The sequence below is a fragment of the Coregonus lavaretus genome (assembly GCF_964263955.1).
Source record: "Coregonus lavaretus genome assembly, chromosome: 19".
Lineage (NCBI taxonomy): Eukaryota > Metazoa > Chordata > Actinopteri > Salmoniformes > Salmonidae > Coregonus > Coregonus lavaretus.
Window position 1 is genome coordinate 19,869,251 of NC_140006.1, and position 26,728 is coordinate 19,895,978.

The 26,728-nt window shown below is 44.7% G+C and overlaps 1 protein-coding gene across 1 annotated transcript in view; it reads left to right on the top strand.

Moving 5' to 3' along the window:
• LOC311147234 (adhesion G protein-coupled receptor L2-like) overlaps positions 1–26,728 on the top strand; it is a gene marked incomplete at its 5' end in the record, with an annotated part of 83,996 nt that overhangs the window by 23,591 nt on the left and 33,677 nt on the right. The window contains 5 exons of the mRNA XM_084183896.1: positions 661–1,464; positions 13,397–13,699; positions 17,661–17,764; positions 18,300–18,485; positions 25,468–25,506. Of these exons, the coding sequence (XP_084040022.1) occupies positions 661–1,464; positions 13,397–13,699; positions 17,661–17,764; positions 18,300–18,485; positions 25,468–25,506 (1,436 nt within the window). The remainder of the gene's footprint in view (positions 1–660; positions 1,465–13,396; positions 13,700–17,660; positions 17,765–18,299; positions 18,486–25,467; positions 25,507–26,728) is intronic.

Sequence of the window (26,728 nt, forward strand, 5' to 3'; positions counted from 1 at the left end):
CATTGGCTCCCTCACCCATCAAAGGTTTCTTTGTCTGTTATGACGTAGAGTTCCAGCCTCTACTGTTGTTGTCCTGTCTTCTCCCAAATCTCCACCCTCATAATTTTATCCCAGCTTTGCTGCCACCTCCATCCAGAATATGTTGTTTGGTCTCTCCACAAGATGTGAAGTCTTATCCCTTATCATTTTGTCTTCTGTGTGCTTTTTCAGTAAGCATGTGCAGTTCCACCATTTACACAGTCAGTGTCACAGTGTTTGATGCCAGGTAGGAGTTGGAATTAAAACAAGTTCCAGTATACACTTCAGCCTTAGCTACCTCTCCCATCCCTTACATGTCTTGCATTTACAGGTTTTTTCCTCCTTTTGTTTAACTTTTAGGATTTTTTTTGTCACACACAGACAGACTCTATAACGAAGCAAGTCCTTTACTCACTTCTGCTCTTATTCTCTTGGCTTCACCTTTTATTTTTCCCTTTATTCACAAGCAATAGCACTCAGCGCTAGTTAAATGACATTGCCACACATCTTTGTCCCACACTCTACTCAGACAGCAGCGAAAACGATACACTATTACACTACATACCTTGAAGAAATATTTGTGTTGATACTCTGCTTATTTTTTACTTAAACCCATCTTTCTGTCTCCCTCTCCCGCACTAGTTTTCATTTGTCCCGGGACCCTGATGGAGGTGGGGGAGCCCACGTTTGTGTTTGAGGCGGAGCAACAGGCGGGGTCGTGGTGTAAAGACCCCTTGCAGGCCGGAGACAAGGTGTTCTTCATGCCCTGGACACCGTACCGCACCGATACTCTCATTGAGTACACCTCCCTGGAGGACTTAAAAAATGGCCGCCAGACTACCACCTATAAACTCCCACATCGAGTCGACGGCACCGGCTTCGTGGCCTACGACGGAGCAATCTTCTTCAACAAGGAGCGCACGCGCAACATCGTGAAATTTGATCTCCGCACACGCATCAAGAGCGGTGAGGCCATCGTGGCCAACGCCAACTATCACGACACTTCGCCGTACCGCTGGGGCGGCAAGACGGACATAGACCTCGCTGTCGATGAGCGGGGATTGTGGGTAATCTACGCCACGGAGCAGAACAACGGGCGCATCGTGGTCTCACAGCTCAACCCGTACACTCTCCGCTTCGAGGCCACCTGGGAGACGGCGTACGACAAGAGATCGGCCTCCAATGCCTTCATGGTGTGCGGCGTGCTGCACGTGGTGCGGTCCACCTACGAGGAGAACGAGAGCGAGGCGGCCAAGAGCCACATCGACTACATCTACAACACCAAGCTGAGCCAGGGAAAGTACACAGACATCCTGTTCCCCAACCAGTACCAGTACATCGCTGCTGTGGATTACAACCCCAGAGATAACCAGCTGTACGTGTGGAATAACTTTTACATCCTGCGCTACGACCTGGAGTTTGACGCGGAGAAAGACCCTGCTGAAGGTATGCCTCAGTTATAGTATGGCCTCTTTCAGATGAATCCTGACTTGAGATCTGTATGTGTACATTGAATTTTCACACAAACCTCCCATTAATATCAATAGATGATTTCTGTAAAGTTACAAACACATATTTCAGGTTAGTATTCAGCCCTTTGTGTTGTGTTTGTGTCAGGGGCTGAACATATTCCTTTGTGGGGGGGGGGGGGGGGTGGTAAGTCTCATGATGACAGATTTTTTTTTTTGTTTTAACACAATACAGGTGTGATTCAGAGAATAGTGGGTTTTGTTAGTCTTGGGGAAAGGCCTCATTAGTAAACAGAAAATTACAGATTCACCTTGGAATGAGGTATAACTCCCTCAGGGGCCTTTGCCGTCTGGCACAAGGCATCAGCTGGAAAGCCTTGCTTCCTTTATTACCATAAGGCAAGCTCAAGCACTCCCTCTCCACTTGGACCCTATCAAATTCTCTAATCTCAGGTCTTATCCCAATCCATTATGAGCAGTGGCCTTGTGAACTTCCCTTTAATGCCCCGGAATGGGATTCTGAAATATTGCACACGGTATGACAGAAGGTTATCCTATCCCCACTTTCCTTTCCTTGCCTTTGGATCCGATTCAGATATCTGTTGCCATGGCTACCCTATCAACTGTTCGTTGACGGCCCCTCATTTACCCTAGATTGAGACAATCTCCATAATTTTGTGGCGTGGCGGTCGGTGTTAAAACCCAGAGTCAAAGTACCGTGTGGCGGTAACGGCGGTGAATCATGGCCAGATGACAAGGTTAGAAGAATGACTTGAGCGCTGTTGAAGATTTTTTTTTAAATAGAAAGATATCAATTACGGTGGATGGACCTATCAGACGGTGTAGGGTTTTAAATTAATCTGTGAAGTGTCTGAGGAGAGACAGACGTGCGTGTCATCAGACAGGGCTCTTACATCACGTTGTATGATAATGGGCATAATTACCTGCCTGTAGCCTCCTTATCCCTAAAAACTAGGCTAAGTCCCCACTAACGCACTGCACTTGACAAGGAACTATCAACTCTATACCATGCTGCCGTGACGTTGGGGTGCAGCCTCCTCCTTATCCCTGAGAGCTAGGCTAAGTCCCCGCTAACGCACTGTGTAAGTCACTGTGGGGGAACATGCTACCACGCTGACATTGGGGGTTCAAGTTAGAGTAAAACGATATTGAAAACGAAGTGATATTCAGTTAGTGAGGGTCCAGGCTAGCTTAACGTTAAGGTTGTGAAATCTGATCCCTGACCTGTGTCTCCAAGGGCAACATACCCATGGACACCATATGTTCCTGCATTCTGACCACTTGTCAACATGTCTGTTTGTTTTCCCTTGCTCCCTCTACATGTATATCTGCCCAGCAGACAGACAGACAGACAGACAGAGGCCTTGAGCTCTTAATAAATTAGTCATTTAGCAGACGCTCTTATCCAGAGCGACTTACAGGAGCAATTAGGGTTAAGTGCCTTGCTCAAGGGCACATCAACAGATTTTTACCTAGTCGGCTCTGGGATTAGAACCAGCGACCTTTCGGTTACTGGCACAACGCTCTTAACCACTAAGCTACCTGCCGCTCTTGACATGAAGGTCTCAGAGGTTGAGTCTCTCTGTGTGCCCAACCCAACCAAAGCACTCAATTAAGTAGACCATGTAGAATAGAATAGACAGACACTAGATACTAGAATTTGAATGAGTTTGTTCTCCATTGCCGAACGGGCATGTATGTACATGCAAACGGCCTGTTCTGGATGCTTTAGGGTAAGATGTATGTCAAATGTAATTAACAAGTGAGTTATCATAACTACCCTCAATGTCTTACAGCCACACGGAAAAGAGAGGAGAGGAGTTGGCATGGCAGTGCATTTCCAATCAAGGGGCTTTACAGTGTTCTGCTACCTCAGCTAATACTTTAGCAAACGCAAAGACCGGAGAGCCAGACACCCAAACAAACTCACTGGCTCAGCTGCATGCGATAGACGTAATGATGAGAACAACCACACAGTTGTTGATTATTTTACCCTTTAGTTTAAGAACCCTTGTTCGAGCTATAGTTCTGCTACTGGATTTGAAACTGCGTACAGTTGCAATGTATTTGCATTCATAACTGGCCTCTGCATATCATTGTGTCATTTTATGAAAACATTTAACTGCTCATAGAGGGAGGCAAAAAGAGAAGCAAGGCTATGCCAGCTGCAAGATTCCACTGGTATTTTGTGAATGGCACAGGCAGGCACATGAAAGTAAATGGTTCATGTTTAGTGGAGAGGAATTAAACAACCTGTTCTGCAGGGTGATCTAATGGTGCTAAAAGAACGACTCTCACTCTCACTGATACCGAAAAACACTTTAGGTGCAGAGAGAGAACATTCATTGTGTCCATTTAAAGAAAAATCCACAAATTACTATAATTTACAGTGTTAAATAACACTATGTGAACAAGTGTTTCATTTTGTCGTTATAATAAGGTTGGTAGCAACATGTGATTGTTATGGAAATCAGTTGCAGCTCAAGTCAACTACAAAACCCACAATGCAATGCTCTTTCTATTGGCTGGCCTGCTAGCTAGGGGATACCTTGCACAACTGAATGCATTCAACCGAAATGTGTCCTCCACATTTAACCCAACCCCTCTAAATCGGAGAGGTGGGGGAGGCATGCCTTAATCGATGTCATTGGCGCCCGGGGAGCAGTTGTTGGGGGTTAACTGCCTTGCTCGAGGGCAGAACGGCAGATTGTTCCACCCTGGCTTGGGTATTCGAACCAGTGACCTTTCGGTTATTGGCCTATTGTGCTTAACCTGCTGCCCTAGCAAAAGTAGCTTCACACAATAATACCAAAGTCAATATCAGCATGTGAAGTAGCTAGTTCGCTGTAAAATCGCCTAAACAAACTGCACTATCAATTTAGGAGTCTACAATCTCACCATATTCAACCTGCAGATCGATGTGCCTCGCAGAGTGAAGTCTGACATTCGCAACGGCCATGCAATACACCCTGGACTGAAGAGGCAGACTAATAGGAGAAATGTGGTGGACCCTCTGTTAAATTACAAATTTCTCAAGGTAGGAATATCATAAAAATATGATCAATGGCTCATTCAAGAGAAGACAACCTCACACGTAATGACATCACCAGTATGATAGACGTTTTCGCGATTTAAAAGTCGTATTCCTATTAACTTCCAGTGTAGTAAGAGCAGCTTTATTGTAATGGTGCGTCAAACCAGCTGCATTTTTGCCTGTTTGAACGGCAATAGCTCAGATACACATGAAAACATGAAATGACCCTGGGAATTGATATAACATCACCCAGAGATGCACAAAACAAAATTACATTCACATTCCATATATAGACACACCCTATGTGTTTTAATAAAATCAACTATATGCATTGAGCTTGTTTGATGAAATAAGACACAAATGACTCAAGGGGGAGCCAGAAATCAAGATAACCAAAGGGAAAAAAACTTCACCTGACACGACCATTCTCCTCCCGCTCCTGCAGATTCTGCCGTTACTCTCCTGAAGTTGCCGGTAATAGGCTACACCTTTCTCATGTGGAATGCCAGTTTATCATTTTAGTCATTTAGCAGACGCTCTTATCCAGGGCGACTTACAGTTAGTGAGTGTACACATTATTTTTTTATTTTTTCATACTGTTCCCCCGTGGGAATCGAACCCACAACCCTGGCGTTGCAAACGCCATGCTCTACCAACTGAGCTACATCCCTGCCGGCCATTCCCTCCCCTACCCTGGACGACGCTGGGCCAATTGTGCGCCGCCTCATCTGCATGCCAGTTATGGTTTTCTTATGCACATTTCAGTGGAAAAGTTTCATTTCATTTATAAGAATGTTTTTGTATCTCAGAATCATTGTCATGTGGTTAATCAAAATATAGATCCAAATCTAAATGAAAATGATACAAACCTAAAAGTAACTTCTATTGCCATTGCCAACTATGTAAGAAATGGCCTACATAAAACCAACAAATAAAAACATTGCAGCCTGCAGGGCTAAATATCCTATAAATCACATTGGCTACGCATGGCCTGTCTCAAATCAAATCAAAATCAAATCAAATTGTATTTGTCACATGCGCCGAATACAACAGGTGTAGACCTTACAGTGAAATGCTTACTTTCAAGCCCTTAACCAACAATGTAGTTTTAAGAAAAATAAGTGTTAAGTAAAAAACAGATAAGTAAAAATAGAAAAAGAAAAAAAGAAGTCAAATTGAAAAATAACAAATAATTAAAGAGCAGCAGTAAAATAACAATAGCAAGACTATATACAGGGGGTACCGGTACTGCAATGAACTTGAAACATTGTATCAACTATTAACTTGGCTTTGGTCTGAAGCTTGCTCTAGCAAACTTGCAACGTTGTATAAAATATTCTGGGCCCTCAGTTTACATCGCAAATGAAATCTGGACAGACACAGCTGTAGGTTATTTGCGCAAGGGATAAGTAGTAATCAGGTAGGCCTATTTTAGGACGTTTCCACTGGATCAGAGCATGCCATTTTTCCCTTTCACGCTGAGTGGTTATGGAAAGGGAGAGAGCTGGAAAGAGTTATAAAATACATTGAGGAACTATTGTCATTCTCAATGGATGTAATAACAAACTTTGTTTGCTTGCTGTTTGAGGTGAAAACTTTACTTTGAGAAGCTCCACAGCTCATTAGTGGTGGTGCGTAATTTTAATTTTTTATTGAACCCTTATTTAACTAGGCAAGTCAGTTAAGAACAAATTATTATTTACAATGACGGCATACCCTGGCAAAACCCTCCCCAAACCCGGACGACATTGGGCCTATTGTGCACCGCCCTATGGGACTCCCAATCACGTCCGGTTGTGATACAGGCCGGGATCGAACCCGGGTCTGTAGTGACGCCTCTAGCATGGCGATGCAGTGCCTTAGACTGCTGCACCACTCGGTTCCCAACCGAGCGAATCAGAAATACTATCAGATCCCCAAATAAGCACATGTATATGCCTACATTTGTGCGCAGGACAGGTAGCCTATAGGCCTACTTCTATGTGTAATCAGGTGCCTGTACTTACAAAATTCATAAATTGAATGAAATTAACCAAAACTTTTTTCTCACAAGTGTAGCATAGGTTGTGCGCTCTGCAAACAATGTATCCACTCCGACAATGAGAACGGTAAAGACTGAATGAGAATATAGGCTATTGAATGCATTAACAGAAATTACCTTAAGAAAACAAATAAATTATATAAATTAACGGTAAATGTACTACTGGTGATATACACCATATATGCAAAAGTATGTGGACACCCCTTCAAATTAGTGGATTTGGCTATTTCAGCCACACCCATTGCTGACAGGTTTATAAAATTGAGCACACCACCATGCAATCTCCATAGACAAACATTGGCAGTAGAATGGCCTTACTGAAGAGCTCAGTGACTTTCAACGTGGCACTGTCGTAGGATGCCACCTTTCCAACAAGTCATTTCATCAAATTTCTGCCCTGCTAGAGCTGCCCCGGTCAACTGTAAGTGCTGTTATTGTGAAGTGGAAACGTCTAGGAGCAACAACGGCTCAGCCGCGAAGTGGTAGGCCACACAAGCTCACAGAACGGGACCGCGGAGTGCTGAAGCGTGTAAAAATCGGTTCTCGGTTGGCCGAGCAGCCACACACAAGCCTAAAATCACCATGCCAAGCGTAGGCTGGAGTGGTGTAAAGCTTGCCGTCATTGGACTCTGGAGCAGTGAAAACGCGTTCTCTGGAGTGATTAATCACGATTCACCATCAGGCAGTCCGACAGACGAGTCTGGTTTTGGCGGATGCCAGGAGAGTGGAGGCTGTTATAGCAGCAAAGGAGGGACCAACTCCATATTAATTCCCATGATTTTGGAATGAGATGTTCGACGAGCAGGTATCCCCATACTTTTGGTCATGTAGTGTATGTAATGGGGAACTGATAGACACTAACAATCAAACGCAAACAATTCACACAATGAGGTTATGAAACAATGAATTTGCACAAATTGGCAGGAGAGAGCGTATCCTGGAGAGAGATGTGCATTGTGCATCTTAGCCACACTCCCCTTCTTATTGGACTGTGCCATCCCCACGGCCTCCGCAATGGATTAGTTCATTGAGATGGGCGCGAATAAGACAGGTGTCTCGTGTGCCATAAAACATATATATAATATATATATATTTGCTACTGCTCGACTAAAAACCATCTTGGTCGACAGCCTATCGACCAAATAATTGACCAGTCGACTAAATGGGGTCAGCCCTAATTAAGATTCATGGGGAACCACAGTAAAAATGGTCAGTAACCGAATCACTACGATTCTCTGCTTTTTACAGAGATCTGTAGTCAGTACAACACCACCACTGTGTCTTCTCCTACTATACCAACAGCCTTTACATCCACCCTTTTGAAAAGCTCATCCTAGGGGAGCCAGGTAAAGCCGATTTATATGTCTATATTAAGGTGTTTTAGGGGATGAGAAAGAAACCAAAACAAATGGACCTGAATGTTTCCAAATGTATATTTTCTGTGTATATATAACTGTATTTGATACCTGTATAATTCCTCAGATATATTCAAAACTCCAAGGATTCATTTGAATTTACTACAGGAGTATGAGTTTCAAAACACATAAATGTTTTGGAGAGATTGAAACTCCTCTAATGCTTTCTGAACACACAGACACCAGTGATCAAGACTTTGATAGTCCACCTCCTAAGAAGACCCACTATTTAAGAGATCGTACTGCTCCGACGTGACAATAAAATGTGCCCCTAACTGCCACCCATTACAACATTTGTAGGGACACTTACAAGGTATTTTCTGAGATGTCTCAAGGACATCGACTCTGGTCTCTGTCTAATTAATTCAAAAGACTAATCAGGGGAGCCAATAATTGCCAGGAGCATTTCAAAGTAACGAGGGGAGAAGGGAGAAAATGTATTTGCCTTTGAGGTAGCATTGATCTGAGGAGTGAAAAAGAGGAGTGTTAAGTTAATGGCTTCACAGAGAGGAACAGGGCCAATGGAGAACTGTATGGTTTAGCCACATGAAGAGATCCAACAACACAAGGAGAAGGAAGGCACAGCTGAGTCGCCGACCGTGCCGCTGCATACATAGAATAGGCTAGTTAGTGAGATTCTAATGGACTAGATCTTCTTCTGCCTCACAAAGCTTGCTAATGTCATAAAGCGGCTTGCCTTGCCTTGCTCTATCGACGTTCTGCTCATTCAATTTGGCTGCTTATAAAACTCAGTTATGCATATTTATTTGTATGTTTTTTAAACTTTGCATCGATGTGTGGCATGATGAAGAAGCATTTGCTGGGCTCATTTAAAGAATTGTATCGTGACTGACACACAGTGAGGCTTTGGGGATTGGGCTTTATACTCTTTGAAGCAGAGAAACAAAGGGAATATTTACCCGGATCACGTGGGTTGGTCCTTGCCACTTAGAGGATCAGGAGGAATTAACACATCAGCAAGGAGAGTCATGCAGACCAGAGTCAAGGGTGTGTGTGTGTGTTCCTGTGTGTGTGTTTGGGTCAGAGGTCAAAGTGCCAGGCGGATGGTTGGAACAACTCCATTTGTTCCTCTTGTTGCCATGGCACAAGACTTCATGAGTCGGACTTCTTGATTGGTGGATTGGAATATGTGACTTGTTCAAGTGGACATTTAAAGAACTGGAAGAGAGGGTGTTGATAGCTGTACAGTATATTTTGTGCTAGCTACCTTTTCTCTCTCAAAGTGGCTCCATGGTCTGGTGTCCCTACCGTAAGTATGAGGTGGCCCCAGTCTTCAGTTTCAGCTCTCGTAAATCAGATCACATAGATCAAAATCTTGTCTGGCTGGCAGTGGCAGGGCTTTTTCTGTCTCTTGATCTTTAAGAACAACTGTCAATAACGCACACAGCAATGCCACAGCGATGCTTGATGTGGTAATCGCCCTAGTCCAGTAAATACAGGTAATAAGTACACATTAGGAAGAAAACAACCTACACTTTTTCAGTTATTTACTTCATCCACTGTGTGATGGCAGTGGTTTCTGCCTTTTTCTGCCAGAAAGACCCATGAGTTATTCCAAATTGTACTAAAGGCAAAGCCAGGAAACCCCTGTCTTCCCAGGGCAGTATGAAAGGGCTATTTGACCTGAGGGTTCGCTTAGACCCATTACCGGAGCTACTAGCTACACAGAACTGATGTTCACATCAGCGCGTCACATAGGCTCAAGCAGAGCAGGATGAGACTGCAAAAAACAAGCTAATGTAATATTCATGTCTTCTGGGTTTTGTTGTTTCTCTCTATCATTAGCTACTGGTCTGGCGTAGGGATCTTCAAAAAAGCAACACCAAAATTGTGGCTCACAAGTACTGCTGTTTACTCCCCTTTAAGTGTGAGATATTCAGAGAGGGAGGGAGACTGTCTGACTGACTGGAAATGGCTAAGCTTAAAACGCACGGATGGATGCACACACACACATTTACACTCACACACTCGCACACACACACACTCTCACATACACACACACATTCACACAGACACACACCCACACACACACTCACTCACCCTCACACCATTCGTTATTCATGGCATTGCAGTGTAGGCTGGTGGTGCGTTGGTGTGTCGTGTCCAACAGTTTGGTACAGGCTGTTTTGGCCTCTTATTGCAGTCCTCATAGGTGGCCAAATTCACACTTTGAAAAACACTGTGTGAATTAAGGGAATGTAACACCACCACGAAGTTTGGAGGATTCGGACATTTGGAAGTTCATTGAGACTTTGCTTAATTATTGAATCTATTATTACGGCGACGTAGTGGCACTTAGTATTTGACATTTTCATTCAGTTGGTCGACTATTTAATCAACCCTTTCATTTCAACAATCATTGATTTCAAAACAAACCTTGAATTGTCGTAAAGACTTAAATAGCTTCTTTCTGCAGAGAGAAGTCAGAAGACATCGGATTTTTCCAGATCACAGACACACTGATGGCCCATTATTATGTTGTTACCCTGTCAAACTTTCTTAAATAACCTTCACATCGTTTTCTCAATTCTTCAGAGATAACGGCAAACGTGTCTTCTCCAGAGCCATGAGGGGGGACTAGGCCTTAAACAGAAAGGGCTAGCTTAGACAAACAGCATACTGTAGCTATGTCTCTGATCATCTTATCATGGTTCATTTCATTATTATTTCATTTTTGGAAAGTAAGCAAAGTGCCCTGCAGTGATGTTAAAATATGGAACGCTAACTTTATCTTTGTTTATCATCTTGAATTAGTGGAGAGTATTGCTTTTCCTTAACCCTTTCCTCACTCCCTTGAAGTGTCCCATTACTTGCTGTCGATTGTGTATAGTTCATTCTATTTAGTTTTTACAATTTCCGACATACATTTTTTTGTGGACTGTGTTGCCTAACCTTTATTTTGCTTTCTCAGTGGCCCCCATTCCACTGCTCTCGATTCCATTATATCTAGTTCATTCTATTCAGTTTTCAAAAGTTCAGAAATTCAGACACCGTGCATTTTTCCGAGTGCTACTCAACCTCTGAGCACCTCAGGTTATTTATAACAGACATCACTCAACATATGCCACCCAGAGTGTCCTACCCGTCTGCCTCCCCACCAAGAGGGACTTTAACTGGCTCTTGAGTGAAATGACAGCTAATTGAGGTGGCCCCTCTCTGGCCTGAGTGCTAGCAGAGGACACACAGCTTTCAACCACCATCTGTGAAATGACTCATCATAATCAAAAGAAAATTATAGAGTGCGGGAGGGCGGTGGATGCAGACATCAAGAGAAATGTAACGGGAAGATGGTAATCTTTGACAAGTGGTTTAGATTCTGTATATTTATCTGTTTATTTATTTATCTATCTGTCGCTTTAGAGAGGAAGCGGTCGGGAGGTCAAGCTCAGGCACTACTAAACTACAACTAGACCAGAATTCCAGTGCTCATCAATAGCTATGATAGTCTCCTTAGAATAGTGACTCTGTGGTATGAGTGTTTTTCTCAGTATGGTGTTTTGTAGATTCCCTTTAAGTCTTTATTCTCTCACAGCCTCTTGCCTGTTCATAGGGAGAGAGGGAGGGAGGGAGAGAGGGAGAACACCACCACACAACCTGCTGCAGCATGAATGTCAAATATTCATAAGAGACCTCCTCTCAACATCTGTTCACACAACAATAAACTGGACATATGTCAGACACTCATTTGCATCCACGCTCAGTGCACAGAAACATGTGAGCGAGTGAGGGAGTGGCTGACCGACAGATGGACGCACAATGAAGGAATGAGTACGGCCCAAATAAACACTGCTCCTGCCAGGGGAGAAAAGGTCATTTAATTAAATGTCATAACACAACAACACTGCAACAAGGCTGGTTGATCCTGGCTGCCATTTTTAAATCCGAAATGTGTCGCTGTCTGGGACATTTTTTCCCCTCCCCTTTTTTTCTGAGAACCGCGGTGTCTGGCTAGATTTAATGCATTGTTGTTTATGCACTTTGAGGTCTTTTTTGAAAAGCCCGTCCTAAACACAGACAAACACAGACACAGACAGGGCTTTGTAATGAACTTCCAGATTTCACTGAAATGGAAACCCAAAACAAAGACGACCAGTCTCCTGATGGTCTGATTAGCTCCAGAGCTCAGACACTAAATGTGGGCATTCTCACCATTCAGGTCGGGAGGAAATGGAGATATGTGTCTGATGATGGGGTGTCAGATAGCATGATATTGCCTTTTCCCTGAAGCACCATCGGCCTCTGAAGACGGCACTGCAGGACTTTCACAGTAGCAGACCTCATTCTGGGAAGCCGCCTCTTATCAGTGCCAGCGATCGTGTGGCCATGGATATAATATAAGATCAGTAAGGCAAGAGGCAACCAGTGTAGTCATGCAAACAGTCACTGTCTCACATACGCGGGCTGCAAGCACACCAAGCATGCACAATAAACTGTTTTCTCTGTACTCTTTTATATCTATTTTCCTATTTGCCTCTTTCATTCAAGCATACATCTACTGTACATTCACATATCTGTGCTCAAACAAATGGGTAGACACTGTAAAAAAGGCCTAGAGACTACACCTTCTTGGTTAACACACACACCTACACAGATTTTCTTTATAGCTGTGCATTGAATACAGCAGCAGAGCATTATCGCTGAGGTATGGTTTTTGCCCAGAGCATTGCAGTTTAGTTTCCTCACGCCGGCTTTATCAAAGAGAGAGATGAAACGGACGAGAAAAAAGTAAAATGCAGGCAGGCTTTGTCTTCCCTGTTGACATTTAATCAGCCACTCCCAGGCAGAGCCAGGCGGATGCTGCTACACTACCTGACCTCTCGTTATTTTGGGGATTGGGTAAAGGTAAAAATAGCTGAGATAGTTTAGTGCAGGGTTTCCAAAACTCGGTCCTGGGGTACCCCCTGGGTGCACGTTTTGGTTTTTGACCTAGCGCTACACTGCTGATTCAAATAACCAAAGCTTGATGACAAGTTTATTTGAATCAGTTGTATAGTGCTAGGGAAAAAAACAAAACGTGCACCCAGGCGGGGCCCCAGGACCGAGTTTGGGAAACCTTGGTGTAGTGTTTGCAGGTTTCCTTCTCCTAACTTTGTGCTTTCTGTGCTGGAGCAGAAACAGAACTGAGAGAGGTGGAGTAATACCTGGGTGCTGCAGTAGACTTAGTCTCCAGGAATTGATGGGCGTCTCCAGTTGATGTGTAGAGTAGAGCAGCCATCCCTTCTAGCAGTGTGGAACTTAAACAGTGAAACTACCTTGAACTTTCCCTGCTGACTGATCTATCTGATGTATATCTGAAATGTATGAAGGGAGTTCAAGGTAAGCCTGGGTTTTATGAAAGCTATAACCACCATTCTTCTCTCTTCTCTTCCTCTCCTAGTGCCAACTACAGAAGATGTCTCCCTCTCATCAGCCCTGCCTGAAACCACCACTCTCATCACCACCACCACGTCCACAGTCAAAGGCTCAGTTAACACCACGATTCCAGCCGACCCCAGGGATGGGAGAGAGAGAGAGGCGGGTAACCCAGCGGATGACTCCCATGGAACGGCTGACCCCACCGCCCCAGAGATCCCCCCAACCCCCAGGCGCTTCTGTGAGGGAACAATGAAGAGAGGCATCTCCTGGCCCCAGACACACACTGGAGTCACCGTGGAGAGACCCTGCCCCAAAGGAACCAGAGGTACTATCAGGAACCAAGAGGGAGGGTGGGGATGGAGGGAAGGTGTGTGTGTGTGTGTGAGGTATGTGCGTGAGGGCATGTGTGTGTGTGAGTATTCCTCTGTGTATGAACGTGTTAGTGCTTATTAGTGTGTTTAGATATTGTCTTTCACCTATTTTACATTAGACAAGGTGCCAAGATGTGATATTCATTACCTACAATATGCTAGTGGTGCCAAACAGACAATATAGGAAGATAAAATAAACAGTAAGAGAATGTACATTGTGGTGGCTTAAGGGGATGTATATTATCATTGTTATTTCAATAATATGGAAAGCAGACATGTAGGACATCAAGGGTTACAAATAGGTAGCTAACATTATGGCAACACTGTTAATTGACAAGAATTCAGTAATATATACGGTACAGAGCAGTGGCGGTCAATGCAGTTTAAGATGAGGGAGGACGTTTTTAATTTTTTATGAGCAGTTCAATGTAACAGCGATAGGTTTAGGCTACTACGTGATACTGAATGTTCCCTATACCCATCACACTCTTGCCTGCATCTAGCTGATATAGGGTGTAATCAGTAGCCCAACAGTTGCAAATTAGTGTTTCTATTGGACAAATTCAGGTATGTTTATCCCCATTTTGTTCAGTTTCCTTCCATTTTAAGAAACGTTTTTCAACAGAATTGGCAGAATGAATACATCCCTGATCACGCGTAAACACAGTTCACTTTCATAGCAGCCACGTTGTATTCCTTCTCGCACCTTTCCCCTTCGCTTGTGGACTTCAATGCACAACACATGATCAGCTGTATGTGACCAGGCGAAAAAACCTTTCCAAGCCATATCATAACCGCTTCACACAGCCTACATCGTTGTCACCATATTAGCTAAAGTAACGTCATAGTCAACATAGCTAATAGAACTAACGTGTTAGTAAACCCACTACAATTGTGCAGTAACGTTACAAGCAGTTTAGCACTTACACCGGCGGGCCCTGGTGGCAATAAATTAGTAAAACCAAAAGCTTACTTTGACTTGGAAGAGTTCCAGTTTTGTGTTGGATAGTCATAGCCAGCTAGCTAACATAGCATCCCTCTGTTTGAGCAGGGTGTTTGAGTAGGCTAAACTAGCTAGCTGCATTTGCTAGCTAAGTACAGTTGAAGTCGGAAGTTTACATACACTTAGGTTGGAGTCATTAAAACTCATTTTTCAACCACTCCACATATTTCTTGTTAACAAACTATAGTTTTGGCAAGTCGGTTAGGACATCTACTTTGTGCATGACACAAGTAATTTTTCCAACAATTGTTTACAGACAGATTATTTCACATATAATTCACTGTATCACAATTCCAGTGGGTCAGAAGTTGACTGTGCCTTTAAACAGCTTGGAAAATTCCAGAAAATGATGTCATGGCTTTAGAAGCTTCTGATAGGCTAATTGACATCATTTGAGTCAATTGGAGGTGCACCTGTATATTTCAAGGCCTACCTTCAAACTCAGTGCCTCTTTGCTTGACATCATGGGAAAATCAAAATAAATCAGCCAAGACCTCAGAATAAAAATTGTAGACCTCCACAAGTCTGGTTCATCCTTGGGACCAATTTCCAAACGCCTGAAGGTACCACGTTCATCTGTACAAACAATAGTACGCAAGTATAAACACCATGGGACCACGCAGCCGTCATACCACTCAGGAAGGAGACGCGTTCTGTCTCCTAGAGATGAACTTACTTTGGTGCGAAAAGTGCAAATCAATCCCAGAACAACAGCAAAGGACCTTGTGAAGATGCTGGAGGAAACAGGTACAAAAATATCTATATCCACAGTAAAACGAGTCCTATATCGACATAACCTGAAAGGCCACTTAGCAAGGAAGAAGTCACTGCTCCAAAACCGCCATAAAAAAGCCAGACTACGGTTTGCAACTGCACATGGGGACAAAGATCGTACTTTTTGGAGAAATGTCCTCTGGTCTGATAAAACAAAAATAGAACTGTTTGGCTATAATGACCATTGTTATGTTTGGAGAAAAAAGGGGGCGCTTGCAAGCCAAATAACACCATCCCAACCGTGAAGCACGGGCATGGCAGCATCATGCTGTGGGGGTGCTTTGCTGCAGGAGGGACTGGTGCACTTCACAAAATAGATGGCATCATGAGGAAGGAAAATGATGTGGATATATTGAAGCAACATCTCAAGACATCAGTCAGGAAGTTAAAGCTTGGTCGCAAATGGGTCTTCCAAATGGACAATGACCCCAAGCATACTTCCAAAGTTGTGGCAAAATGGCTTAAGGACCACAAAGGCGCAAGGTATTGGAGTGGCTTGTGGAAGGCTACCCGAAACGTTTGACCCACGTTAAACAATTTAAAGGCAATGCTACCAAATACTAATTGAGTGTATGTAAACTTCTGACCCACTAGGAATGTGATGAAAGAAATAAAAGCTGAAATAAATCATTCTCTCTACTATTATTCTGACATTTCACATTCTTAAAATAAAGTGGTGATCCTAAATAGGATTAAATGTCAGGAATTGTGAAAAACTGAGTTTAAATGCATTTGGCTAAGGTGTATGTAAACTTCCGACTTCAACTGTAAGTGAACTGAAAGTGAAAAAAATTACTCTCTCTCTTGCTTCTCCTTCATTTTGGAAGAAAGGAATTTGTTCAAAACTGTTCAAGTATTGTCTTTCTCTCTCTTTGACTCAACTACTCACCACATTTTATGCACTGCAGTGCTAGCTAGCTGTAGCTTTCAGTACTAGATTCATTCTCTGATCCTTTGATTGGGTGGACAACATGTCAGTTCATGCTGCAAGAGCTCTGATAGGTTGGAGAACGTCTTCCGGAAGTTGTCATAATTACTGTGTATGTATATGGAAGGGGTTGAGAGCCATGAGCCTCCTAGGATTTGTATTGAAGTCAATGTACCCAGAGGAGGATGGAAGCTAGCTGTCCTCTGGCTACACCATGGTGCTACCCTATAGAGTGCTGTCGAAGCTACTGTAGACCTTCATTGCAGAATAGTGGGTTGTAATACATTATTTGGTGATGTGATTATATTTAGTATCGTTTTATCTAAAAAGTATAACTTTTTTAATGTTTTACTTTTTTTATTTTATAAAATTCACTGAGGAGGATGGTCCTCCCCTTCCTCCTCTGAGGAGCCTCCACTGGTACAGAGGAGCTAATGGCAACTATATTAATTGACAACCAGCAATTAGACCAGTGGTATTCAAACTTTTTCAATGGGGACCCCATTTTTTCCCAATAATTTCTTGCGACCACACCCAACTCAGAATCTAATGACACAACCTTAAAATCTGTGAATGTAGATTTTTACATCAACTAATAAACTTAAATTCTTTGCATTTTCATCTCTTATCAAAATGAAAAGAAAGCCATAAATACATTTACTCAATAAAAATGTGTTTTTTTGTTGTGTTTTTTATTTTGTTGGGGTGACCTCACTGCAGTTCCCCCGTCGCGACCCCGACTTTGAATACCACTGAATTAGACTATAAGAAGACAATGATTCCTACAGTATAAAGCTGAACTGTATGAGAATATCTCACTGTTCAGTGTCCACTGTTAGACAATACAAAGCTGGCAACCTTCATGGTTCCTACTGGACAGCCACGTTTCGCATCATTGCTTTTTTTGACCATGGCTGACCTCAGTCGTTTGTTTTTCCTGAGAGACTTGTTGAGTGGAGGACAGGAGTGGTAGGAGGGTGAAGAGTTGGCCTAACCTCTGTTAAATACAAATGTATTTAACCTTTATTTAAACAGGCTATACTCATTGTGATGCAATATATTTTGCAAGAGAGACCTGTTCAAGATGGCAGTGGTCAGCAACATTACAAAAATGTACACAAATAAATGCACACATACAATACATACCATTTCACATGAAAAACAGACAATAGGGTTGTGTAACTGTTGTCTTTGTTGTGCGTTTCTCCAGGCATTGCCTCCTACCTCTGCACGGTGGCAGGGGGGACCTGGAACCCAAAGGGACCCGACCTCAGCAACTGTACTTCCCACTGGGTCTCTCAAGTGGCACAAAAGGTTGGTCAACAATGTCCCCCCATGGCTCTGGTGACAGCGAGGGAAGGAACAAAACAACACGTCAACTTTCCTCTACTGCTTTATCTGAAAGGGCACAGTGTATCTGTAATTTTAGGGCATCTTGTTGGTTGCAACACTAAATAAGGGGTTTGCCCATACATACATACATACATACTGTATTCCACTGAATTACTTATAGATGTAAACAAAATACACATTCAATGCACATTTGTTGACATTTTTCTTGCTCTCTGTGGCCTATAGCTAGCAGCATTAATATTGATTTGAGTTTAAATCAGTATGTGATACATTACCTGTACATTACCTGACACTGTGATGCCGATCTTTCAAAGACGTTGCACCAATGACCCTGAGCCTTTTCCTGCTGTGCTGTTTTCATCCACATTAAATCAGTAGTATCCGTTGTTAGCACATAGTTAACATACCACATACCAGGTACCGTATTTAGTAGGAAACAAGTAATTAAAAGCTTGAACAGGACCTTTTAATATTGCCGTTTTTCCTCCAACTCCAGATCCGTAGTGGGGAGAATGCAGCTAACCTAGCCAATGAGCTGGCCCGCCACACGCAGGGTCCAGTGTTCGCCGGTGACATCAGCTCATCAGTGCGTCTCATGGAGCAGCTGGTGGACATCCTGGACGCTCAGCTCCAGGAGCTACGGCCTAGCGAAAAGGACTCGGCCGGGCACAGCTTCAACAAGGTAATATAAAATAATATATGTCATTTAGCAGACGATTCGAGTGCATAAATCTGAGTATATGTGACCCCAGGTAGGCTAGTAGGAACGAGAGCCATACACTGTATAAACATACGTATATCTCTGGGTGGGTAGTATTTCCTGCACTCCCTGCCCCCCCCCCCTCCCCCCTCTGCTCCACCTTTGACTCTACACAGGTTAAGCCACTCATTAGCCCTCCCCCTCCCCCACACAGTCTCCTTCCAGGTGAGATTAGGGAGGGGAGGGGGTGGGGGGGGTGGAGAGGCTGGCCCAGCCTTAAGGGGGAGCTGTGGCTGCGGAGAGGGGGGGAGCTCATTCTTCCAGCCCCACCTAGTCTTAGTAATTAATGGGTTCTGAAACGCAGCCTTCTCACCTGACAGCTCTGACTTAAAGAGCTAACGGATATCAGCCCCCCGTTAGCCAACACAAAGAATAACTCTCCTCTCCACCACTAGCCAGGCAAGTAGGTGGTCCTCTGTAGCTCAATTGGTAGAGCATGGCGCTTATAACGCCAGGGTAGTCGGTTAGGACATCTACTTTGGGCATGACACAAGTAATTTTTCCAACAATTGTTTACAGACAGATTATTTCACTTATAATTCACTGTATCACAATTCCAGTGGGTCAGAGGTTTACATACACTAAGTTGACGGTGCCTTTAAACAGCTTGGTAAATTCCAGAAAATGATGTCATGGCTTTAGAAGCTTCTGATAGGCTAATTGACATCATTTGAGTCAATTGGAGGTGTACCTGTGTATTTCAAGGCCTACCTTCAAACTCTGTGCCACTTTGCTTGACATCATGGGAAAATCAAAAGAAATCAGCCAAGACTTCAGAATAAAAATTGTAGACCTCCACAAGTCTGGTTAATCCTTGGGAGCAATTTCCAAACGCCTGAAGGTACCACGTTCATCTGTACAAACAATAGTACGCAAGTATAAACACCATGGGACCACGCAGCCAACATACCGCCCAGGAAGGAGACACGTTCTGTCTCCTAGAGATGAACTTACTTTGGTGCGAAAAGTGCAAATCAATCCCAGAACAACAGCAAAGGACCTTGTGAAGATGCTGTAGGAAACAGGTACAAAAGTATCTTTATCCACAGTAAAATCTATATCGACATAACCTGAAAGGCCGCTCAGCAACTGCTCCAAAACCGCCATAAACAAGCCTATGGTTTGCAACTGCACATGGGGACAAAGATTGTACTTTTTGGAGAAATGTCCTTTGGTTTGATGAAACAAAAATAGAACTGTTTGCCCATAATGACCATCGTTATGTTTGGAGAAAAAAGGGGAATGCTTGCAAGCCGAAGAACACCATCCCAACCGTGAAGCACGGGGGTGGCAGCATCATGCTGTGGGGGTGCTTTGCTGCAGGAGGGACTGGTGCACTTAACAAAATAGATGGCATCATGAGGAAGGAAAATTATGTGGATATATTGAAGCAACATCTCAAGATATCAGTCAGGAAGTTAAAGGTTGGTCGCAAATGGGTCTTCCAAATGGACAATGACCCCAAGCATACTTCCAAAGTTGTGGCAAAATGGCTTAAGGACAACAAAGTCAAGGTATTGGAGTGGCCATCACAAAGCCCTGACCTCAATCCTATAGAAAATGTGTGGGCAGAACTGAAAAGGCTTGTGCGAGCAAGGAGGCCTACAAACTGTAATGAATACTCGGACAGAGTGGTAAGATCCAATCGCAGAATAGCGATGCTTTATTAAAGTACAGACAAGGGAAAGGCTTAATCGTGGTCGGGCGGGCTGTGGTCAAAACCGGGCCAGGCATAGACAGGCAGAGGTACCAAAGGAGCGGGCTTAGTCGTAGTCGAGGTCACAGGCACAGGATCCGAGAACGGTAATCACTGGGGTAGACAAGTAGAGGATTAAGCAATACGGGGAGTCAACTAACAAGGCACTGGTCGGATACACGGGTAATCAAAACAACAAACTCTCTCTCTCTCTCACTCGGAACAAAACGCTTAGCAAGTCACAATGGAACAATACCTCGCGCCGACTGAGCTTCTGAGCACACCTTAAATCCTATACTAATTACTGACAGGTGTGCTCAGAACTCAGGTGAATCAGATCGAGTCTGATGACTCCCCCTCTCAGTAGATCGGGGAAGTGTCAGACTCTGTCTAGATCCTGCCAAACCCCGATCCCTTACAGTATCCCCCTCCCCAGGGCCGGCTCCTGACGGCCTTCTACCTCTACCGGGTGGTCTTCCTCTGGGTCGGGGTCCTGGATGATCTGGGTGCTCAGCGTGGAAAGTGGCCTTGAGAGCGGGATCCAGTATATCCTTAGCCGGAACCCAGGACCGTTCCTCAGGTCCATATCCCTCCCAGTCCACGAGATATTCGATGCCCCCTCGTCTCCGTCTTGACTCCAGTATCTCGTGGACTGTATAGATGGTGTCCTGTTCATCCTCCAAAGGTGGTGTAGTAGGTTGTTGAGCGATTGGTGGATACATCGGGCTATAATGGACAGGTTTCAGCAGGGAGACGTGGAACGTAGGGTTTATCCTGTAGTGTCGAGGGAGGAACAGACGGTAGGTGACAGGGTTAATACGCCTCTGTACTTTGAAGGGACCAATGTACCTGGGTTGGAGCTTCTTGCAGCTCCGTCGGAACCGCAGGTCTCGGGTAGACAGCCACACTCGTTGCCCGGGTTGATAAATGGGAGTAGGTCTCCGGCGTCGGTCGGCGTAGGTCTTTTGTTGTTGTGAGGCTTGGCTGAGATGTTGATGGGCCGTCTCCCAGACCTGCGCACTCCGACGGAACCACTCGTCCACCGCCGGTACCATCCCTGATGCGGTATCCCACGGAAACAGGGGAGGTTGATACCCTAGAACACACTGGAAGGGCGTTAAACGTAGGGAGGTGTGAATGAGTGAGTTCTGAGCATACTCTACCCAAGGAAGGAATCGACTCCACTCTTGCGGTTGCCGCGAACATTGTTGCCGTAGATATTTCCCAATTTCCTGGTTGAGCCGTTCTGTCTGCCCATTGGCCTGGGGATGATATCCGGAGGTTAGGCTAACCGAAATGCCCAAGCGTTCGCAGAACGCCTTCCATACCCGGGATACAAACTGGGGTCCCCGGTCGGAAACAATATCCTCCGGGACACCAAACTGCCGGAACACCTGGGTAAACATAGTCTCAGCCATCTGAGTGGCGTTAGGCAAACGGGTCATAGGTACTAACCGACACATCTTGGAGAAACGATCGATGACAACGAGAATTACAGTATGGCCCTCTGATTCAGGTAGGTCAGTAATAAAGTCCATAGCAATGTGCGACCATGGTCGTTGAGGAGTTGGCAATGGCATCAGCTTACCCTCCGGTAGTGCACGAGGTACCTTGGACTGGGCACATACTGGACAGGATAAGACATAGTCTCTGACGTCATCTGCGAGGGAATCCCACCAGTATTTTCGGCTGATGAGTCGTGTAGTTCGAGTGATTCCAGGATGACCAGATCCCAGCGACGTGTGGCACCATTCCATCAGTTGAGGGCGAAGAGAAGCTGGCACAAACACCTTAGACTCCGGGGTTTCTGGAGGGGCTGGTTCCGCTTGTAAGCTCTCCTGAATCGTGTCATCAATAGCCCACCTCACCGGTCCAGCACGGTAACTCATGGGGAGAATAGTTTCTGGCTCCACGGGTCTTTCCGTGCGCTCGAACCGTCGGGAAAGCGCATCCGCCTTACCATTCTTGGACCCGGGGATATAAGACACAGTGAATCGGAACCGGTTGAAGAATAAAGACCACCTGGCCTGTCGGGAGTTCAGTCGTTTGGCGCTGTGAAGATACTCCAGGTTGCGGTGGTCCGTGAGCACCTGGAACGGATGCTCTGCTCCCTCCAACCAATGTCTCCACTCCTCCAGGGCTAACTTCACCGCCAGTAATTCCCGATTACCCACGTCATAGTTCTGCTCGGCAGCATTCAATTTCCGGGAAAAGAAAGCACAGGGTCGTGATTTAGGCGGCTCACCTTGGCGTTGGGATAACACGGCTCCAACTCCAACCTCCGAAGCGTCCACTTCCACGATAAACGGTAAGGTAGGGTCCGGCTGACATAGAATAGGAGCGGTGGTAAAACGTTGCTTCAGCGTCTCAAACGCACGCACTGCCCCCTCCGTCCAGTTCAGACCGCGACCCTTGTAGCTGGTCATCGCCGACAGAGGCGCTGCGGTTGTGCTGAAATTACGCACGAACCGTCTATAGTAATTGGCAAACCCTAAGAACCTCTGGAGCTCCTTCACCGTCTTGGGTTGAGGCCAGTCTTGTACCGCTTGCACCTTAGATTCATCCAGTTTAACACCGTCGGGGGTGAGTATGGCCCCAAGGAAGGAAATCGTAGTGACGTGGAATTCGCACAAACAGAGAATGTTGTAGGAGCCGATCCAGAACCTGTCGTACATGGGACACATGTTCACTCAGCGAGTTAGAATATATGAGGATGTCATCAATGTATACTATGACAAATCGATCAATCATGTCTCTGAAAATGTCATTCATGAACGCCTGAAATACTGAGGGCGCGTTGGTAAGTCCATAGGGCATGACACAATATTCGTAGTGTCCTCGATGTGTGATGAAGGCGGTCTTCCATTCATCCCCCTCTCTAATACGCACCAGATTGTACGCACTCCTGAGGTCCAGTTTACTGTACATGGAGGCCTGTCCCACCTGTTCAAGGGCGGCTGGAATCAAAGGAAGGGGGTAACGATATTTTATGGTTATATCGTTCAACCCTCGATAGTCGATACAAGGACGCAGTCCGCCGTCCTTTTTCTTCACAAAGAAAAAACTGGATGCGGCGGGAGACGTCGATGGGCGAATGGCCCCTTGATGTAGCGCCTCATCAACATACTGACTCATCGCTTCTCGTTCAGGCTGTGACAACGGGTAGATTCTTCCACGAGGAGGTGTAGCTCCGGATAGTAGATCAATCCCGCAGTCCCAGGCCCGATGAGGTGGTAACACGGTAGCCCTCTCCTTGGAGAACACCTGCGCGTAATCCTGGTATTCTGTAGGGACCACAGTAGACACCGCACCCTGCGCATCCTCCACAGTAGACGTCTTGCACGGTAAATTGAGGCACTCTGCCCTACATACCTCACTCCAAGCTGTGATATCGCCAGATTTCCAGGAGATGACCGGATCATGGAGGACGAGCCAGGGGTGGCCGAGAACTAGTGGCTCCCGTGGAGCGGAGATGACGGAAAAAAAAAAGTTATCCTGGTGTATGGCGCCCACTTGTAACTTGATCTCCCCGGTACGGTGCGTAATGAACCCAGTGCCCATGGGCTCACCGTCTAGCGCGTTGACTCGCAGGGGAGGTTGAATAGGAATAAGTTGAACTCCCAACTCCTCAGCAAGACCCATATCCAGAAAGCTGGCCGCCGCTCCGGAATCAATAAGTCCTTCCAACCTGCGCACTTTCTCTCCGACAGATAAGGTAACAGGTACATACATTTGTTTAGCTGTAATGTTCAAAACGGGAGTCTCACTCACCGGTTTGGCAGTTCCGAGGCGATATCCTGAGGTACGGTTAGGTCGTACCGGACATTGACGCACGAAATGACCCAACTGACCACAATACAGGCATAGTCCGTCTTGCCGACGTTGTTGTCTCACCGACCCTTGTAGAGGTGACCGTCCCAGTTGCATAGGTTCCTCCTCAGATTCTCTCCTCCGCTCTGTCGCTTGCATAGGACCAGTGATCGAGGGCTCCCGAACTGTGGATGCCTGGTGTTGCACTATAAGATTATCAATAGAGATGGCAATTTTGATAAACTCATGTAGCGTAGTGATATCTCCTCGACAAGCCAACTCAGTCTGTACGTCTTTGCGCAGCCCTCTACGGAAAACTGTGAGCAAAGCAGTCTCGCTCCATACACAAACCTGACTCAGTTACACCAGCTCTGTCAGGAGGAATGGGCCAAAATTCACCCAACTTATTGTGGGAAGCTTGTGGAAGGCTACCCGAAATGTTTGACCCAAGTTAAACAATTTAAAGGCAATGCTACCAAATACTAATTGAGTGTATGTAAACTTCTGACCCACTGGGAATGTGATGAATGATTTATTTCTGCTTTTATTTCTTTCTCTCTACTATTATTCTGACATTTCAAGTTCTTAAAATAAAGTGGTGATCCTAACTGACCTAAAACAATGAATTTTTACTAGGATTAAATGTCAGGAATTGTGAAAAACAGAGTTTAAATGTATTTGGCTAAGGTGTATGTAAACTTCCCCGACTTCAACTGTATCTCTGAGTGAAGGGCCCAAGGAGGAATGTTAAGGCCACAGTCATATGGATAAATTAATTACAGTATTACAGTACTATTCAGAACGTAAAAGTGAAAGGATTTGGACCAAAAGACACCTGGGTAGTGTTGTCTTTGTTACTTTTGGGTTAGCAAATCCTAGACTGAATCTTTCTGTCTATGTTCTGGCTGTACTCTCTTAAAACTGCACAGTGCTATACTCCTGCAGCCACAATTTAGCTAGCAGTGGGAATAATGAAGCAGTCTCTTTTGACTGAGACGGAGACCAACCAACAAAAGGCTCTACAATAAAAGCCGGCATACTGTTATAACCACAGTGCCATAGATTCCAAATGACCATCTCCTGCTTGGTTTATTGTCTCAATGCTTTATAAAGCATCGTAAATGCAAAGAGTAGGAAGTTTACCTCAGCAATTCCCCATCTACAACGCTATGCTGTGCAGCTCTGTCTTGGCCCCTTGTAGTTATGTAAGCTAGATACAGCTTCCGAAACACATTTAGAATGTGCTGCATAATATACAGTGAGCTTCTTATTTCATAAGGTTTATATATTATAATTTCCATCCTTATTCAAGTTGGGTAAGTGGTGTATTTTAAGATATCTGTGTTTTCTAAAGACATAGACTAACCTCCTTTTTTTCTTGTTCTTTGTGTTAAAAAGCTTCAAAAGAGAGAGCGGACTTGCAGGGCATATATGAAGGTACTGTATATCTGCTGGTTCCACATAGACACCTTTCCCTCTTAAAGTATCCACAATATGCTCAGTAGCATGAAGCATTGGTGTCTGTCTGTGATTATCTGCTGGCTTGTCTGTATGCACAATGCGTCTGCCTGCCTGCCTGCCTGTCTGTATGTCTGTCTGTCTGTCAATATCTCTCCTTCTATCTCTTATCTCTCTCTCTATTCCCCTCTCTCCTGTCTGCTCTTTGTGCGTTGTATGAGTAATTGCCTTCCCACGGCCGTAATTGTAGCTCCCTGTCAGCCAGAAGTTTGATCAAAGTGGCAGTGTACTCAGTTTTTCACTTGCTTGTGTTTTACCATTTCCAGCCTCTCCTTGTTCCTCCTCTCGCTGACAAAAGTGCACAATTTTGTGTTTGTTTGATGGATTCATTTTCAGTCCCATTAATGTGTTTGTGTTCATATAGGATTAGTAGGTTATTTTCATTCCTTTCTCTCTTAATGTCATTTTCCTTTCCTCTGAGTTTATAATCTGAGAGCAGGTCCTGTTGAAAGAAGCGGTTCTGGCGTAAACTCACAGTGGGCCTGCCTTGCACAAAACAAACCAGCCTTCTCAGACCTCTGTGTCTCTCTCTTCAGTCTCTGTATAACTGGTGGGAGCATTCTTCACCATGAGTTAGGGCTGTTTTTTACTGAGGTCTCGTTTACTGTGAGAAATAGGGATACACTGTATTTCTCCGTCAACTTGATTTAAGTCTGTTTTCTTTATGCATCACCATTCATCAATAGGCAATGTAAGTGAAGTCAGCACCACCACCACCCAAGCATTTCCTGCTCGCTGTGGGGCATCTTGTGATTGGTGTGTGGTGGGACCTCCACCCAGGCGAGAATTATATTAATTAAAGAGGACTCAATCAGAACAGAGAGGTTTTTTCTTTCTTCTAACGCTGCCACAAATTAAAGACATTGAAATTTTGTAAATCTTTTTTTTGTGTTCCTCATTCTTCATGCCTACAAGGAAGCGGGTACTCACCAGGAGGGAGGACCATTGAGTGTTTCTTTGTTTGTCTGGGGTGTAATGGTCCTAGCCCTGAAATCACTACTGTGACGCCTCCCCTCCTCCCCTCTCTTCCTATCCTATCCTCTCCGACACTGACTGGGCTGTACGCCTATCATAGCTCTAGGTAATAATGGTAGCCAGCCGTGTGGTTGGTTTACATGTTTTGGTGATTGGTTAATCATCA